This window comes from Plasmodium gaboni, chromosome 14 (genome assembly GCF_001602025.1).
Source record: "Plasmodium gaboni strain SY75 chromosome 14, whole genome shotgun sequence".
NCBI classification, from domain to species: domain Eukaryota; phylum Apicomplexa; class Aconoidasida; order Haemosporida; family Plasmodiidae; genus Plasmodium; species Plasmodium gaboni.
Window position 1 is genome coordinate 2,297,013 of NC_031494.1, and position 17,500 is coordinate 2,314,512.

A 17,500-nucleotide genomic window follows, 5' to 3' on the forward strand; every position below is an offset into this window, starting at 1 on the left:
TATTCTATATATATATATATATATTTCATTATGGAATAAGACGTTTTCCATATTAAGAATAAAGGCGAATATATTTCCGCAATTATTCGTTTTTATTAAATCCGTTATATTCCGTATTTTTCTATATATATATATATATATATATATACATATACATATACATATGCATACTCAATTTTTTGTTCGACTTTGTCAAACATATATGATATTTATATAATTCCTTTATTATGTATATAACATATAATATATATAATATATATAATTTATGTATCACATTATATGTTTTCCATATTATAGATTTTACGTATATGAAACATATGTGTGTTATAATTATATATTTTAGAAGTATTATATGTATGACATATTATATATTTAAATACAATTTATAATTATTATGACTTATATATCTTATTTATGACATACGTATTCTTTTATTATATTATATAGTGCATATCATATTTTCATTTTAATTGACATAAGTTAATAAATGAAAAATGTATTCCTCTCCAAAGGAACAAGATATATCCGAATCCGAGACTCATCAAGGGGAATATAAGAACAAATTATCAAAAAATAATTTGAGTTCTCATTATTCTTTTGAAAAAAATAATACTGAAAACATGTCCGTGGGACAATATAAGAATGAGAATAAGTTGAATGATTTTAAACCTATGATAGGAAATAACCTCATTTCAACTAATATTTCAGATAAGGATAATATGGTAAATGAAGATGACAAGAATGATATAAATAATAAAAAAAATGAAGATGACAAGAATGATATAAATAATAAAGAAAATGAAGACGACAATAATGATATAAATAATAAAGAAAATGAAGACGACAAGGATAATATAAATAATAAAAAAAATGAAGACGACAAGGATAATATAAATAATAAAGAACATGAAGACGACAAGGATAATATAAATAATAAAAAAAATGAAGACGACAAGGATAATATAAATAATAAAGAACATGAAGACGACAAGGATAATATAAATAATAAGGATAAATCCCATAATAAAGATACACACTCAAATTGCATAGTTGATAATAAGGATATATTATTAAAAGGGGGAAATCAAAATTATTCAGATAATAATGAAGAAAGGGCTGTGCCCAATAATGATATTTCTCAATATGTAAATTGTTCTGAGGGTAAGAATGAATCAGATCCACTTAAAAATAAAGTGCAAGTAGTGGAACATATGGATGATATAAATAAGACCTCGAATGAAAAACAAATCCTAATTAATAAGAAAGATCTGATTGAATGTATTAACTCAATAGAAGAAATTAATTCAAGATATCAATATAGTTTAGATGGAGATGGATTATTAAACATCGAAACGAGTGAAGTAATAAATACTTTAAATTGCAAAAATATGTCAGACAAAGAAAATCGTTTAATCAGAATAAAGAATATGCGTTATCAAAATAATAGACGTAATGAAAATATTATAGGTGACATAGTTGTTTTAAATGATTCAAATAAAGATGCTTTATATGTAGATTTGTCTTTAAATAATAATAGACATATTAATTTCGAAACATTTGAACATAGTGGGAAGATAATTAGTGATATATATAAAGTATTGAAAAAAAATGTTTTAAAAAAGATAATAAGAAATAAAAAAAAAAAAAATTTTTATTCAAGTAATAACATAAAATATCATCCTACATATCAGAAGAACATTTCATCTAAAACCACCTTTACAAGTAATGCTCTTATACTACCTGGTTTTTCTAAAGATGAAGATTATATATCCTTAAATGGAAATAAAATAAATAAACAAATAATATATGATTACATAAAAAAAAATGGTATATGTCCAAATATAGATAACACATTAATGTTAGGTCAGGATTCCTTAAAAAGAGCTATAGAAAGACAAAGATATTTTTTTAGACTTTCGAAATTTTATTTTAATAAACATAAAAACAAAGCTTATAAACGTCTATTAAAACAAATAAATAAAAAATTAATAATAAAATCTGATAAGAACTTTATACTATCTAATGACGAATTTGAATGTAATTCAACAATATCTGAAATTGTAGAATTTAATAAAAATGATTTACAAAAAGAATTAAAATTGTATAAGGTTAGATCTTATGATGATATGGATTTTTATATATTAAGGAATAAAAATAACCTTCATATACATAATCATAAATATGTAAAATCTGTATATTATAATAAATCATATTATTTTTTGTATTGTCCAAATAATGATGATAAGAATATTTCAAAAAATCCATTATATTATTCAGGAGGTTATCATAATAACAATCAAAAAAATGTGAAACCACGCCTTCAAAATTTTGAAACAAACAATGAATTAATTCGCAATAATCAAATCGAATATGATAGAGAAAATGAACAACATGTGTCTAGTTCTTTACACAAGAATAAACATATTACATTTAGAGATGTTAGTGTTCAGTGTAATGAAATACGTTCTAAAAATGACAAACCAAATAAGGACATGGATATAAAATGTTATGGATATTATAGTCCTTATACAATACCTAAATTAAATAAGGATGAATTTATAAATTTAGGTGACATAAAAGATTTTAGCATATCTGAGTACATGTCAAGGTATATGAAAAATAATACACATGATAAAAAACATATATGTTGTTTAAATGAAAATATGAATCATAGACATATTTGTGATTTACCAAATTGTAGCCACAATAATCATATAAGACATAATTGGAATCATATATGTAATTTAGAACATCATAATGAAAAAAAATATTATGTAGAAGAAAAATCAACAGATAATTATATTCAACAGAGCACATCAAATATAAATTTGGATGATAACCATAAAGATTCTAATATAAGATGCAAATGTTTAGAAAGAAATATGTTCAATAATCTCCACGTTTATTGTGCTAATCATTTGAGTAACCTACCTTACTACTACCATCCTTTAGATGCTTATATAAATCAGAATAATGTACATTGCTTTTATCATCATTTCCCACATTGTATGCTATATAACGTTAATGAAATGAACCTTAAGAAATGTATAGGGAATATAGATGATAAAAACATATGTCATATGCATTTAAATGATGATGAATCGAATATTTACATGAATAAAAGAAATACAGATGAGTACAATACAGTGCAAAATAGTAGAAATAGGAGTAACATATATTGTAATAATAATGATGATAATAAGGTTAATAAGGATAATAAGGAATATGGATATAATAGTGAAAATTATTGCACAATAGATGAGAAAAATGAAGAAGAAAAGAATATGAAAAATCAGGTGAAGAAGAAGTTAAAAAATAATGCTAAAAAAAAGAAGAAAATGAAGGTAAAAAAAAATAAGATAAATAAAAAAAAAAATAACATGGAAAAAAAATTAATGAAAGAAATAAAAAAATTCTTAAATAAAAAAGAATTATTAAAATATATTAAAAAAAATTTATTATCTTCTTCTTCTTCTTCTTCTTCTTCATCTTTTATAAAACAAAAAAGTAATTGTAGAAAAAAATCCTCAAGCACAAATAATAAAGATAATGATTGCAATCAAAATTCATTTTCTGATATAAAAAATAGCAATAGTTTAGATATATCATGTAATGAAAATAATGTTATACCTTATAATAAAGAATATAATACTTATTATTCTAATAGTTCTCATCTCAATAGTTTTGGCATGAAAGGTAGTTGCAACATAATACCATATTCTCCTATGATATTTAATAATAACATTGATATGGAATATACATCAAAGGACAATGAACATTCTGATATTAAAAATATTGAGAGATATTGTATAAAATGTAAAGATGATCTTCGAAAGAATAAAATGAATTATATTCATTCAGATAAATTAAAAATAAAGAAGAATAACCAATACAAGCTTAAAGACAAAATTAAATCATATTTAAATACTCTAAACAAAAATAAACCAAAGGGAATATTAAGATCTGATATAAAAAAATATTTATTATTTTTGATACGTAAATATTATAAGATATGTAAAATGTGGCTAAGAGAAAAAATGAAAAGAAGAAACGAAAGGTTTTTATGGTATAAAAAATGGACAATGAAATCGAAAAATGAACAAGAACAAATATATAAAAAATATGAAAACAAAAAAAATATAAGTAAAATATTTAAAAATTCTAATTCTTTAAATCCAAATATATTAAAAGAAGATAAGACCATAGAAGCACAACAATGTATTAATGATTATGAAAATGATGGTATACAACACTCTGAAATATCCAATGTAAATTATAGACATGATTGCATTAATAAGGATATGACAAGTAGTCAAAGTTTTATAATGAATCATGAAACAGTAGATGAAAATAATAATGATGAATATATAAATAATGTAGAATTAAATATACAAACAGAAAGAAATAATTTTAATCCTATATCTACACAAAAAATGGATGATAATAAAATATATGAAGAATCTGAAATGGACAGAGATGCATATGTACACCAAGAACAGCATAATATTATGAGCAATTATGATAATGTTTCAAGAAATAATCAAGTAGGATTAGAACAAAGTTGTAACACAGATATGTTAAATGAAAATAATTTATATCATATTAATAATAATAATAATAATAATATCATTAATAAGATAGAAGAAAATGTGGATAAACCATTATGTGTAGAAAGTACAAATAAAAATGCTAGTTTTTCAAATATTGAAATCAATGATTCTTATAAAAATGAGGAATTACAAAATGTATCTTATGTGAATAATAATAGAAATTTTGTACTAAATGAAACGATAAATTATATGAATAATATGGATAATATGGATAACTATTATTATGGTGTAAATAATAATATGCAAATATATCAAGATAATAATAACCTTTCCAATGATTTCCATCAAGACAGAGAAGTATTAGTGAACCATAGTAATATAAATGAAAATAATATGATGCATCAATATTCATCAGCTAATTATGAAAATAAGTATTTAGATATGCAACCTTTCAATAATTATGCCATATCAAATAATAATATAAATTATGATATAAGAAATTCTGTGGAAGATCATATAGAATCTTCAAACTCTAATTCTTTAAATGCAAATTTTCCTAACATTATAAATGAAAATTATGTTCATGAGAATATAGAGGATCATTCACATAGAATAAGAAATTTTGTTTTGAATAATAACATAAAGGAAGAAGAAGAAGAAGAAGAAGATATTTGTTTATTAAATTATGAAAATAACTATAATGCAGAAGCAGATCAAAATATTAACATAACAAATAATGATAATATAAGGTATAACAATAATGTGTCTAATAATTATTCCACAAATTTTTTTAAAAATAGAGGTTGTGTCTATGTAGATGGAAATGTGAATAACGAAAACATTTATTATGGACACCAAAATATATATGTTCAAAATTTAATACATGAAGATCAAAATATTTATGAGCAAAAAAATGTGGATATGAAAATTGATGAAACTATACCAAATGTGGTAAAAAATAATGAAAATGATAGAATGATCGAAAATTTGCCTTCATTCAATTTAAAAGATACGAATATGGAGGAATATGAATTAAAATTTGATATGAGAAGTAGGTCTATATCAAACGAAGAATTTAATTTTATGAATATAAATAATAATAATAATATCACAATTACTTGTAAAAAGAAGGAAAATGAACACAATATGTATTACATTCATGATGATAAATCAGAGGAAAAAGTATCCTGTAATATTATTAAATCAGAAGAAGAATCAAATAAAAATTTGGTAGATATGAATAAGTACAATTTGTATTATAGTTGTAAGAGTAATGAAGCATCAAATGTGAATACAAAAGGGGTTATTACAAATGAAGAGGATATAATGCACTCTAATAATGATAATATAAATTATATAAATGATCAGAACATGAATAGTAGTAATATATATAACAATGTATCTAATGTGAAAGAAATTGCTACTAACGTATATAATGATATACAACCAAATGATGGAGAAAATTTGAATAATCCCTTAGAAGAAGTTCATTTTGATCCAAATGAAATAGACTTTGACAATTGTACAAATATAGGAAATGATATGTACGAAAAGGGTATAAAATTTTTGATAAATTTACAAAATTCTTTAAAAACAGAATTGGGTTTGGAATGTATGAAGAATGATGAAAATGATGATGATGAAAGTGGTAGTGAAAATGGTGATGATGAAAGTGGTAGTGAAAATGGTGATGATGAAAGTGATAGTGAAAATGGTGATGATGAAAGTGAGAGTAAAAATGATGGAGATGAAAGTGAGAGTAAAAATGATGGTGATGAAAGTGAGAGTAAAAATGATGGTGAAAATGAGGGTGAAAATGATGGTGAAAATGATGATGAAAATAATGGTGAACATGATGATGAAAATAATGGTGAAAATGATGGTGAAAATAATGGTGAAAATAATGGTGAAAATAATGGTGAAAATGATGATGAAAATAATGGTGAAAATGATGGTGAAAATGATGGTGAAAATGATAAAGATAATGATAAAGATAATGATGATGAAAATGATGATGAAAGCGACGATGGAAGTGATGACGAAAGTGATGATGAAAGTGATGATGAAAGTGATGATGAAAGTGATGATGAAAGCGATGATGAAAGCGATGATGAAAGCGATGAAGAAAGTGATGAAGATAACAATTCTGGAAATCATGTTCAAAATGAAAGAAATAATAATCCAAATGTATATATGAATCATAATTATATAGGAAATGCATATAATAATATCCTTCCATATGAAAATAATAATTATATGGCTAATTATAATGGGGGTAATGATAATATTAAGAAATATAATAATGAACAAAATTATAATGTTCATAACTATAATATGAATGATAATTCTGAACAAAATTTTAATATGGATAACAATAATATGAATAATGATAATATAAGAAATTATAATATGAACCACTATAATATGGGGGATAATAATATGAACAACTATGATACTGGAAATTCCAACATAATTTACTATAATATCATAGATAATAATATGAACAACTATAATATGGCAGTTGATAATATGAACAACTATAATATGGTAGATGATAATATAGACAACTATAATATGGTAGATAATAATATGAACAACTATAATACGGTAGATGATAATATGAACAACTATAATACGGTAGATGATAATATAGACAACTATAATATAGTAGATAATAATATGAACCACTATAATATGGGGGATAATAATATGAACAACTATAATACTGGAAATTCTAACATAATATACTATAACATGGTAGATGATAATATGAACAAGTACCATACCGTAAATGATAATATAAACAACTATAATACGGTAGATGATAATATGAACAACTATAATACGGTAGATGATAATATTAACAACTATGATACTGGAAATTCTAACATAATTTACTATAATATGATAGATAATAATATGAACAACTATAATACCGTGAATGATAATATGTACAACTATAATACACTAGATGATAATATAGACAACTATGATACTAGAAATTCTAACATAATTTATTATAATATGGTAGATAATAATATGAACAACAATAATACCGTGAATGATAATATGAACAACTATAATACGGTAGATTATAACATGGACAACTATGATACTGGAAATTCTTACATAATTTACTATAATATGGTAGATAATAATATGAACAGCAATAATATCGTGAATGATAATATGTACAACTATAATATGAGAGATATTAATATGAACAACTATAATACTGTAAATGATAATATGAACAACTATAATACTGTAGTTTATAATATGAGCAACTATAATACCGTAAATGATAATATGGACAACTATAATATGGTAGATAATAATATGAACAATTATAATACGGTAGTTTATAATATGAGCAACTATAATACGGTAAATGATAATATGAACAACTACAATACCTTAAATGATAATATGAACATTTATAATATGGTAGATAATAATATGTACAACTACCATACCGTAAATGATAATATGAACAACTACCATACCGTAAATGATAATATGAACAACTACAATACCGTAAATGATAATATGAACAATTATAATGTTCATAATAATAATATGTATAACTTTAATGCTGAAAATTATAATATGAATTTATACAACCAAAATAATATTGGTGGCAACGGTTTTAATAATAATGGGATATATAATAACACGAATGAACAGGAAAATAATAACTTTATTCCTCATCACAATGAAATGAATAACAATAATCATAATTCTTATGAATTAAATGAGCAATCACCTTATCCTAATGAAAATAATTATGAGGTAAATAATATGTACCATACATATAACAACCAATACGTACAGAATATAGGTTCTTCTACGACGAATAGAAATAACATGATGCAAAGACCATACAATGAAATTCATGATAATTTATATGGAAGATATGATGATATTCATAATACGAATGCTTCTCTAGAATTCTATGTAAACAGGTGCAATAATTGTCAAAATTGTTCTAATAATACTAATAATAATAATAATACTAATAATTCTAATAATAATAATAATAATACTAATAATTCTAATAATAATAATAATAATACTAATAATTCTAATAATAATAATAATAATAATAATAATAATAATTCTAATTCTAATAATAATAATAATAATAATGATGAACAAAATAGTACAATAAATAATACACTATATAATACACAAAATCTTATGAAAGAAATATTGCGTTTAATCGTAGGAATTACATTAAATATAAGAGTAAGTATACTAACATTATTAATAATATAAACATTAATACATACATATATATATATATATTTATATGTTCATAATTTTCATAAGTATTCATATTTTTTTAAATTCTTTTTATTATTTTACAGTTGTTGAAAAATATTCTAGTACTTCATACAGAAGCAAGAAGAATCTAGAAATGGAGCATTAATATAAATATAAAAACATAGTACTAGTGAGAGTACCATAAACAAGAAAACATAAATATATATATATAAGATATATTATGATAATGAGATAAAAAATTCCGAAAAAATAATATACAACAAATTAATATTATTTATGTTCCTTAAAATGGTATAATCACTTATTCATAAGACTTATAGTAAAATCACAAATCATATTATAAGACAAAATGAAATTAAAAAAAAATTTAATATGTATGCAATAATAATTAAAATAATATAACAGTAGAAAAAGAAAAAGAAAAATGTAATAATAACCCTCTTTTATTTAATAACTCGAATAAATACCATTTTTAAAAATGGTATTAAAATTTTGATATTCCTTAAAGGAACATATGTGCCACACATTTATATTATAAAAAAAAAAAAAAAAAAGAGAGAGAAACAATTATCATACATACTTCAAAATATATTTGGATTGTCCAAAAGATTAATATTTACACATATCTTTAGGAATATTCAAAAAAAAAAGCAGTATCATAAAATATAAACAAACAGCAGTTGTCTTTTAATTCGAGTTGTCAATATTTTTTTATATAAAACAATCTTTTCTTTTCTTTTCTTTTTTTTCTGTTACACAAATAAAAAAATAATATGAACAAAAAAAAGAAATTATATGCATAGAATATTCATATTATTTTATTATTATGCATAATAGTATTAAAAAAACCTTATTTCTATATTAGAATATAATATACATTCATTTTCATTTCTATAATAATTATATGAACACATAACAATATATGTCGAATTTTTTTTTTTTTTTTTTTTTTCCTTTTTTTTATTTATTATATGAATATAAATATAAATAAATAAATATATATATATATATATACATATAAATTTACACAGCTTATTTTTTTATATAAAAAAAATTGACACTTATAATTTTTTAGATTATATATAAACATATATGAACACTACAACATTTAGGATATATATGAATTTGATATCCTTTTAATCATATCTTTTATTATTTTATTATTTTTATTATTTTTTATTTTATGATCAGTGAACTAAAAAATATAACGAATATTAAATATAAATTATATAGAAAATAATTTTTTTTATATTGCTATCTTTTTTTTTTTTCCTTTTTTTTTTTTTTTTTTGTATATAAACAAGGGATACCACAATATAAATAAGCATTAATGTATTATATATAATATATATATAAATGAATGCTTGTTTGCTCTATTATATACAATAATATATATATATATATATAATAAAGAGAAATACAATTTTCATAATTTATTATTTTTTTTAAGGGTAATTATATTTTTCATAATATAGTGTTATGTTATTATTATTAAAATAAAAACTTTATGTATATATATGAAATAATATAATATTGTTAAAAATTAGAATGGAAAAATTCAACATAAATATAATAGTAACATTAATTCTAAGTTCTCTTTTATAAATATATAAAATATATAGTAAATATTATTCATCAAATAAAAAAAATAAAATAAATTATACATGGTATCATTTTTTTGTAGGTGAAAATAAATAAATATATATATATATATATATAATTCATATTTATTTTATTTTATTTTTTGGGTGTTTATATATTATCGTGTAATATTTTAGTTTTATTTTATTTTGTTTTTTTGTATGAAAATTAGCTTAATTAAAAGAATAGGCATTAAGCATATTAATAAATCATTTTGTACATATAGTAATAAAAAATTGTCAAAGATGGATATTAAAAATATAAAAGAGAATTTAAAAAGCATGAAGGATGCATATGATCCTAAGGAAGTCGAATCAAAGTGGTATAGTTTTTGGGAAGAAAATAATTATTTTAAACCCAAAAAAGAATTAATAGAAGAAAATAAGAAGAATGAAGAACATATAAAGAAATTTGTTATTGTATTACCTCCACCAAATGTAACAGGTACGTTACATATTGGTCATACTTTAACAGTAGCTATTCAAGATTCTTTAGTTCGATATAAAAGAATGAAAAATTATTTAACATTATATATACCAGGAACAGATCATGCTGGTATAGCAACACAAACTGTTGTAGAAAAGATGTTATATAAAAAAGAAAAGAAAATAAGACAAGATTATGGTAGAGAAGAATTTGTTAAAAAAATATATGAATGGAAAGATTTACATGGAAATAAAATTAATAATCAGATGAAGAGGATTGGTGCTTCTGTTGATTGGTCAAGAGAATATTTTACTATGAATGAAAATTTATCAAATGCAGTGAAAGAAGCTTTTATAAAATTTTATGAAAGTGGATTAATATATAGAGATAATAGATTAGTTGCTTGGTGTCCTCATTTAAAAACTGCTTTATCAGATATAGAAGTAAATCTTGAAGAAATTAAAAAACCAACCAAAATAAAAATCCCATCCTTTGATCATTTAGTTGAAGTAGGTGTTTTATATAAATTTTTTTATCAAATAAAAGATAGTGAAGAGAAAATAGAAATAGCAACAACTCGTATTGAAACCATGTTAGGAGATGTTGCTGTAGCTGTACATCCAAATGATAAAAGATATGCACATTTAATAGGTAAAGAAATTGTCCATCCATTTATTCCTAATAGGAAAATTATTATTATTGCGGATAATTTTGTTGATATGGAATATGGTACTGGTGCTGTGAAAATTACCCCAGCACATGATAAAAATGATTATGACATGATGAAAAGACATAATTTACATTATATAAATATTTTTACATTAGATGGTCATATTAATGAAAATGGTGGGAAATTATTTGAAGGCCTACATAGATTTGAATGTAGATTTAAAATTCAAGAAGAATTAAAGAAATTAAATTTATTATCAGATAAAGTACCTAACCCAATGTCTTTACCACTTTGTTCAAGAACAAATGATATTATTGAATATATGCTTATACCACAATGGTATATGAATTGTTCAGAATTAGCTCACCAAGCTATCGAAAATGTTAAGACAAAAGAGTTAGAGATCATACCATCTCAACATGTAAACACATGGTATTATTGGTTGGAGAATGTTAGAGATTGGTGTATATCAAGACAGTTGTGGTGGGGCCATCGTATACCAGCTTATAAAATTGTATTTAAAAATGAAGTTAATCACAATACTGATGAAATAAACCACAATAATAATAATAATAATAATAATAGTAACAATAATTTAGAAGAACCAAACGAATTGTGGGTTGTTGGTAGGTCTTACGAAGAAGGGTTGGAAAAGGCAAAAACTCTTGTAGGTGATAATAAACCCTTCGATTTAATACAAGATGAAGATGTTCTAGATACATGGTTTTCATCATCTTTGGTTCCATTTAGTTCATTAGGATGGCCAAATCAAACTGAAGATTTAGAGACATTTTTTCCTAATACCATATTAGAAACTGGTCAAGATATATTATTTTTTTGGGTAGCTAGAATGGTGATGGTTTCTTTACATTTAATGAAAAAATTGCCATTTAAGACCATTTATTTGCATGCAATGATTAGAGATTCTCGAGGTGAAAAAATGAGTAAGAGTAAAGGAAATGTGGTAGACCCTTTAGATATAATTGATGGTATTAGTTTGAATAAATTACATGAAAAATTGTATGAAGGTAATTTACCAGAAAAGGAAATAAAGAGAGCAATTGAATTACAAAAAAAAGAATTTCCAAAAGGTATTCCAGAATGTGGTACGGATGCATTAAGATTTGGATTGTTAACCTATCTTAAACAAGGAAGAAATGTAAATTTAGATATTAATCGTATTATTGGATATAGACATTTTTGTAATAAATTATGGAATGCAGTAAAGTTTTTTTTAAAAACATTACCAGATAATTATGACAATTATAATATATTAATTGATAAACCTCAATATGTAGAAAAGTTACAATGGGAAGATAAATGGATTTTACATAAATTAAATGTATATATAAAAAATGCAAATGACAATTTTGAATCGTATAATTTTTCAGAAGTTGCATTTGCTTCTTATAATTTTTGGTTGTATGATTTGTGTGATATTTATTTAGAATTAATTAAACCACGTTTAAATACAGATTCGCATGATAATTCTATGAGTACATTAAAAGAAAAACATGATATGAATAATGTAGAGAAAAGAGAAGATGTTGAAAAAAATGACAATAATATTGAATCTGTTAATACAAACCATATTAATGAAACAAATAAGTGTGATAATTATCTAGATGGATATGGAGCTAATAAAACATTACATGCTTGTTTAGATTATGGATTAAGACTTTTACATCCAATATCTCCATTTATTACGGAAGAATTATATCAGAAAATATCATCAGAGCCTTACAAATTTAATTCCATATCATTAGCAAATTATCCAGAATATATTAATATATGGAATAATGAAAATATCAACACTGAAATGAATAAATTTATGAATATTGTTAAACAATTTAGATCATTTATATCGACTTTAGAAATCCCTCCCAAAACAAAATTGAACTGTTTTATTTCTGCTAAACATGAAGAAGATAAAATATTTATTGAAAAGGTAAAAACTAAAATTGAAGTTCTAGCGAAATTATCTTCATTAAGTGTTATTAATTATAATGTAGAAGATTTATCAGATGATTTAAAATTACAAGTAAAAAAATGCTTAAAAGATATTGTTTCGAACCAATTTATTATTTATGTACAATCAAGTGAAGAATATCTAAAACCATTATTAAGTAGTATGTTAAATAAAAATAAAAAATTACAAGCTTCATTAGATTCTTATTTGAAAAAAATGAATGATCCAAATTATGAGCAAAAAGTTCCTGAGCAAGTCAGAAGTATGTATAGTGAAAAAGTTGAGGAATTAAATTCTCAAATATTGTCTATATCTAATATAATATGTGAAATAAATGAGTGTTTAAAGAATGCATAGAAACTATTATATGTTAGATCATTAGAAATAAATGTCATATATATAATGTTTATAATATGATTCAATATCTAAATTTTTAAAATATCAAATTTGTGAAAAATGTGTATTTTATAAAATTAAGCGATGATTTTTATTAAATATATAGAAGCAATATATCAAAATATAATATAAGATATATATGAAAAATAAAAAAATAAATAAAATAAATATAATTCATGAAACGTATCACATAAAATAATAAACTATAACATATATATATATATATATATATATATAATATATTTTATACTTTTTGTTGTTATCATTTTTGTGTAACTAAATATAATAAAACTTTATATTATGTGGATGTATTATTTTTAAAATAAATCATGGTAATAAATATATATAAATATTTATATATATATATATTATAAACTTCCTTTTGTAGTATTCATTTAATTTATTTTCTTATTCATCAAGTGCTCATCTATAAATGAAAAAATAAGTGGTATATTACACCCTTGAATCTGTTGTACTATTTCTCCATTTTTCAATATGATATAAAAGGGTCTAGAATTATTATCATAATTTTTTAAAGAAGCCACAGTTTGTGCACATATAGAAAATAACTTGACATTTTCAGAAAAGAATAAATTGTTTTTATATATTTTATTTATCATTTCAAAAGTAAAAATACATGGTCCACACCATCTAGTATAAATATCTATTATATAAAGAATATCATTCTTATCATCAAATAAGTTTTTATATTCTTCTTCGTTGTTTATATCCACGTAAATTTTATCGTCAGTTCTTTTCATTTTTATTTAAAATTAAGTACTATATAAAAAAAAAAAAAAAATATGTAATTATATATGACATGTGTCCAAAAAATAAATATAGTATGATATAATATAATGTAAAACATATATAATTATAAATAAATAAATATATAAATATATATATATATATATATATATATATTAAATTATTCATAATAATTAAATTAATTCTATTATGCTAAGACAAAGATAATTACTGAAATAAGCAGTTTGAGGTATATATGACATTTTTTAGATATAAAATGTTCAAAAAAATAAAATAAAAAATAATACATATGTTCGTATAAATATATTGATACATATATATATATATATACATATTTCCATTAATGTTAAAACAAAAAATAAATGAATTAAAGTTATATTTTTAAAAAGAAAAAAAAAAAAAAAAAAGACACCCAAATAAAAGGAGCAAAGTAACAATTAAGTAGATAAATATATAATTTATTAAAGGAAGATTTTTTTTTTTTTTTTCAAGAAAAGAATGAAAATAACTTCTCTTCAATAGAATGATCATCAATCTTTAATACATTATTAAAATGAAATATGTCCAAATTATTTTGATCCTCTTCTTGTTTTGTGTTTATTATATTATTCAGTGTATTTCCTTGTAAAAATAAATAATATAATAAATATGTATTTTTCATGACATTGTGTACATTTGATCGTATGTGTTTCTGGTATATAATATTGTTAAGGTTATCTAATTTATTTAGTTCTATTAATATATTATCAATTAAAAATTTAAATGATATATTTTTCAATATATTATTATTTTTTTCTTTTTGATTGTGTACAGAATTGTTATATGATTTATATAATTTCAGAAGTAATGGATGAATATTTTGTTTTTGTGTGTATTCATCTTTAGATATATTATTATTACTATTACTATTATATTTATTTTCATTATATACATTATAAGTTTGTTTATATATATCTATAAAATAAAAAGTTGATTTAATATAATATGATTTATTTCTTTTATATATAGAAATAAGTTCTTCATAAAAGGATTTATTTGTAATATTATTTTTATCTAAGACTTGTTCACAAAAATATAAATCAAATAATAAGATATGATATAATTCTGTAATTTTTTTATTAAATAAATTTTTATTTTGTTCTTTGTCTATTTCTATTATGTATATATCTTTAACCTTTTGTAAAAACGTAAAATATATTTCATATATTTTCTTTTGAAGTATTGTTTTTATAATAAATATTATAATATTTTTATATTGTTCGGTTGTCATAACTTTTTCAATATATATAATAAATATATTTGAAAATATAAATATGTTTAATAAATGACAATTGATTTTATCACATAATATATGTTCCATATTATAATTTAATAACATAGGTAGATAATAATACAAATGGCATTTTAAATTATCAAAATATTCTGAGCAAAAGCATTTCATGCATATCTTAAAAATATTATATACTATATAAAAAAATATAGACTTCATATCATTAAGACAAAAATTAGGTTCAATATTGTAATTATTATTATTATTATTATGGACATTTTGGTTATTATTAAATATATTTGATATATCATTTGATTGAGTATATATTTGAGTATTTTTTAAATTATCTAAGAAATTGTTAAATTTATATTTATTATTATATCTTAAAAGATTAACATAAAAATAAAATTCTTTGTATTCCTCATCATTAAAATCATTACAATAATCCATAGGAACAAATTGAGTTTGATGACTATTTTTATTTATTTCATCAGTGCTTTTTACCTTATCATTATTTTTAATATTAATATTTAAAGAAATGTCGTCATCATTTTCTTTTAATAAATTTAATAATATATCATAACCTTGAAAAGTGTGATTAACATCTGTTGTATTAGTTTTTATATTATCATAATTATTTAAAATATTTATAAATATATCATACATTTGCTGAAAATTAGAAAGATCCTTATTTTTATTCATATATAAAAAGTCCACATTTACAAAGGTATTCATTTTTTTTATTTCAATAAAGAGTATAAGTTTATAAGCTGAAAATAATAGTGGGTGTATTTTCTCTTTTATTATATTTTTAAAAGCACTGTTAAAATGATTTTCTTTTGTGAAATTATTATTATTATTTAATAAATCATGTGATAAATAGTTCTGAGATTTTTTTTTATCTTTCATATATTTTGTATTATTAGAATTTTTGTGTACATTGCAAAATTCACTATATATGATATTCAAATCGATATTATAAAATTCATAATAAAAATAAAAAGCATTTAGAAGAAAAGAAAAAAATATTTTATCATGTATAGAAAAGTAACTATTATTATCATATGTTAAAAATGTTGTTACATGATATGAAAAACTTTTAAAAAATTTGAGGAGAACATTTTGCCATTGATCTATAGGTTTATTATCAAATAGTGGTATTATACTTATTGATTTATTAAAAAAGAGGAATAAGAAATAATTAAATAATTCTTGATTTATATTTATTAAATAATTATTATTAATAATTGAAGAATTTTGTAATGGTTGAACGAAAGGTTTAAAATATTTTTCTGGTTGTAAGATAGTTGATTTAATTTCATTGTATAATAATTTAATATTTGTATATTCATTAAATAAAAAATCTATACTTATAATATTATAATATTCATTTGTGTAATAATAATTATGTAATAAATCGATAATATATTTGTATATATTTCTAATACATTGATTATAATGTTTATATAAAAGAATAAAATTTTCAACTGTATTAGTATTCAAAATTTTCTCTTTTATATCTT

At 21.2% G+C, this 17,500-nt stretch overlaps 4 protein-coding genes across 4 annotated transcripts in view; 2 read left to right on the forward strand and 2 right to left on the reverse strand.

The window, feature by feature from the left end:
• Positions 1–494: 494 nt before the first annotated feature.
• PGSY75_1461800 (hypothetical protein) lies at positions 495–8,968 on the forward strand (the record flags this gene model as incomplete). The annotated part of the gene is made up of 2 exons (XM_018788301.1): positions 495–8,774; positions 8,921–8,968. The coding sequence occupies 2 exons, from the start codon at positions 495–497 to the stop codon at positions 8,966–8,968; spliced, it is 8,328 nt and encodes a 2,775-aa protein (XP_018639673.1).
• A 1,671-nt stretch (positions 8,969–10,639) lies between these two features.
• Positions 10,640–13,900, forward strand: PGSY75_1461900 (putative valine--tRNA ligase; the record flags this gene model as incomplete). The annotated part of the gene is made up of 1 exon (XM_018788302.1): positions 10,640–13,900. The coding sequence occupies one exon, from the start codon at positions 10,640–10,642 to the stop codon at positions 13,898–13,900; it is 3,261 nt and encodes a 1,086-aa protein (XP_018639674.1).
• Positions 13,901–14,334: 434 nt separating this feature from the next.
• On the reverse strand, positions 14,335–14,700 carry PGSY75_1462000 (thioredoxin-like protein; the record flags this gene model as incomplete). The annotated part of the gene is made up of 1 exon (XM_018788303.1): positions 14,335–14,700. The coding sequence occupies one exon, from the start codon at positions 14,698–14,700 to the stop codon at positions 14,335–14,337; it is 366 nt and encodes a 121-aa protein (XP_018639675.1).
• Positions 14,701–15,194: 494 nt separating this feature from the next.
• PGSY75_1462100 (hypothetical protein) overlaps positions 15,195–17,500 on the reverse strand; it is a gene marked incomplete at both ends in the record, with an annotated part of 3,936 nt that continues 1,630 nt past the window's right edge. The window contains one exon of the mRNA XM_018788304.1: positions 15,195–17,500. This exon is cut by the window's right edge and continues 1,630 nt beyond it. Within this exon, the coding sequence (XP_018639676.1) occupies positions 15,195–17,500 (2,306 nt within the window).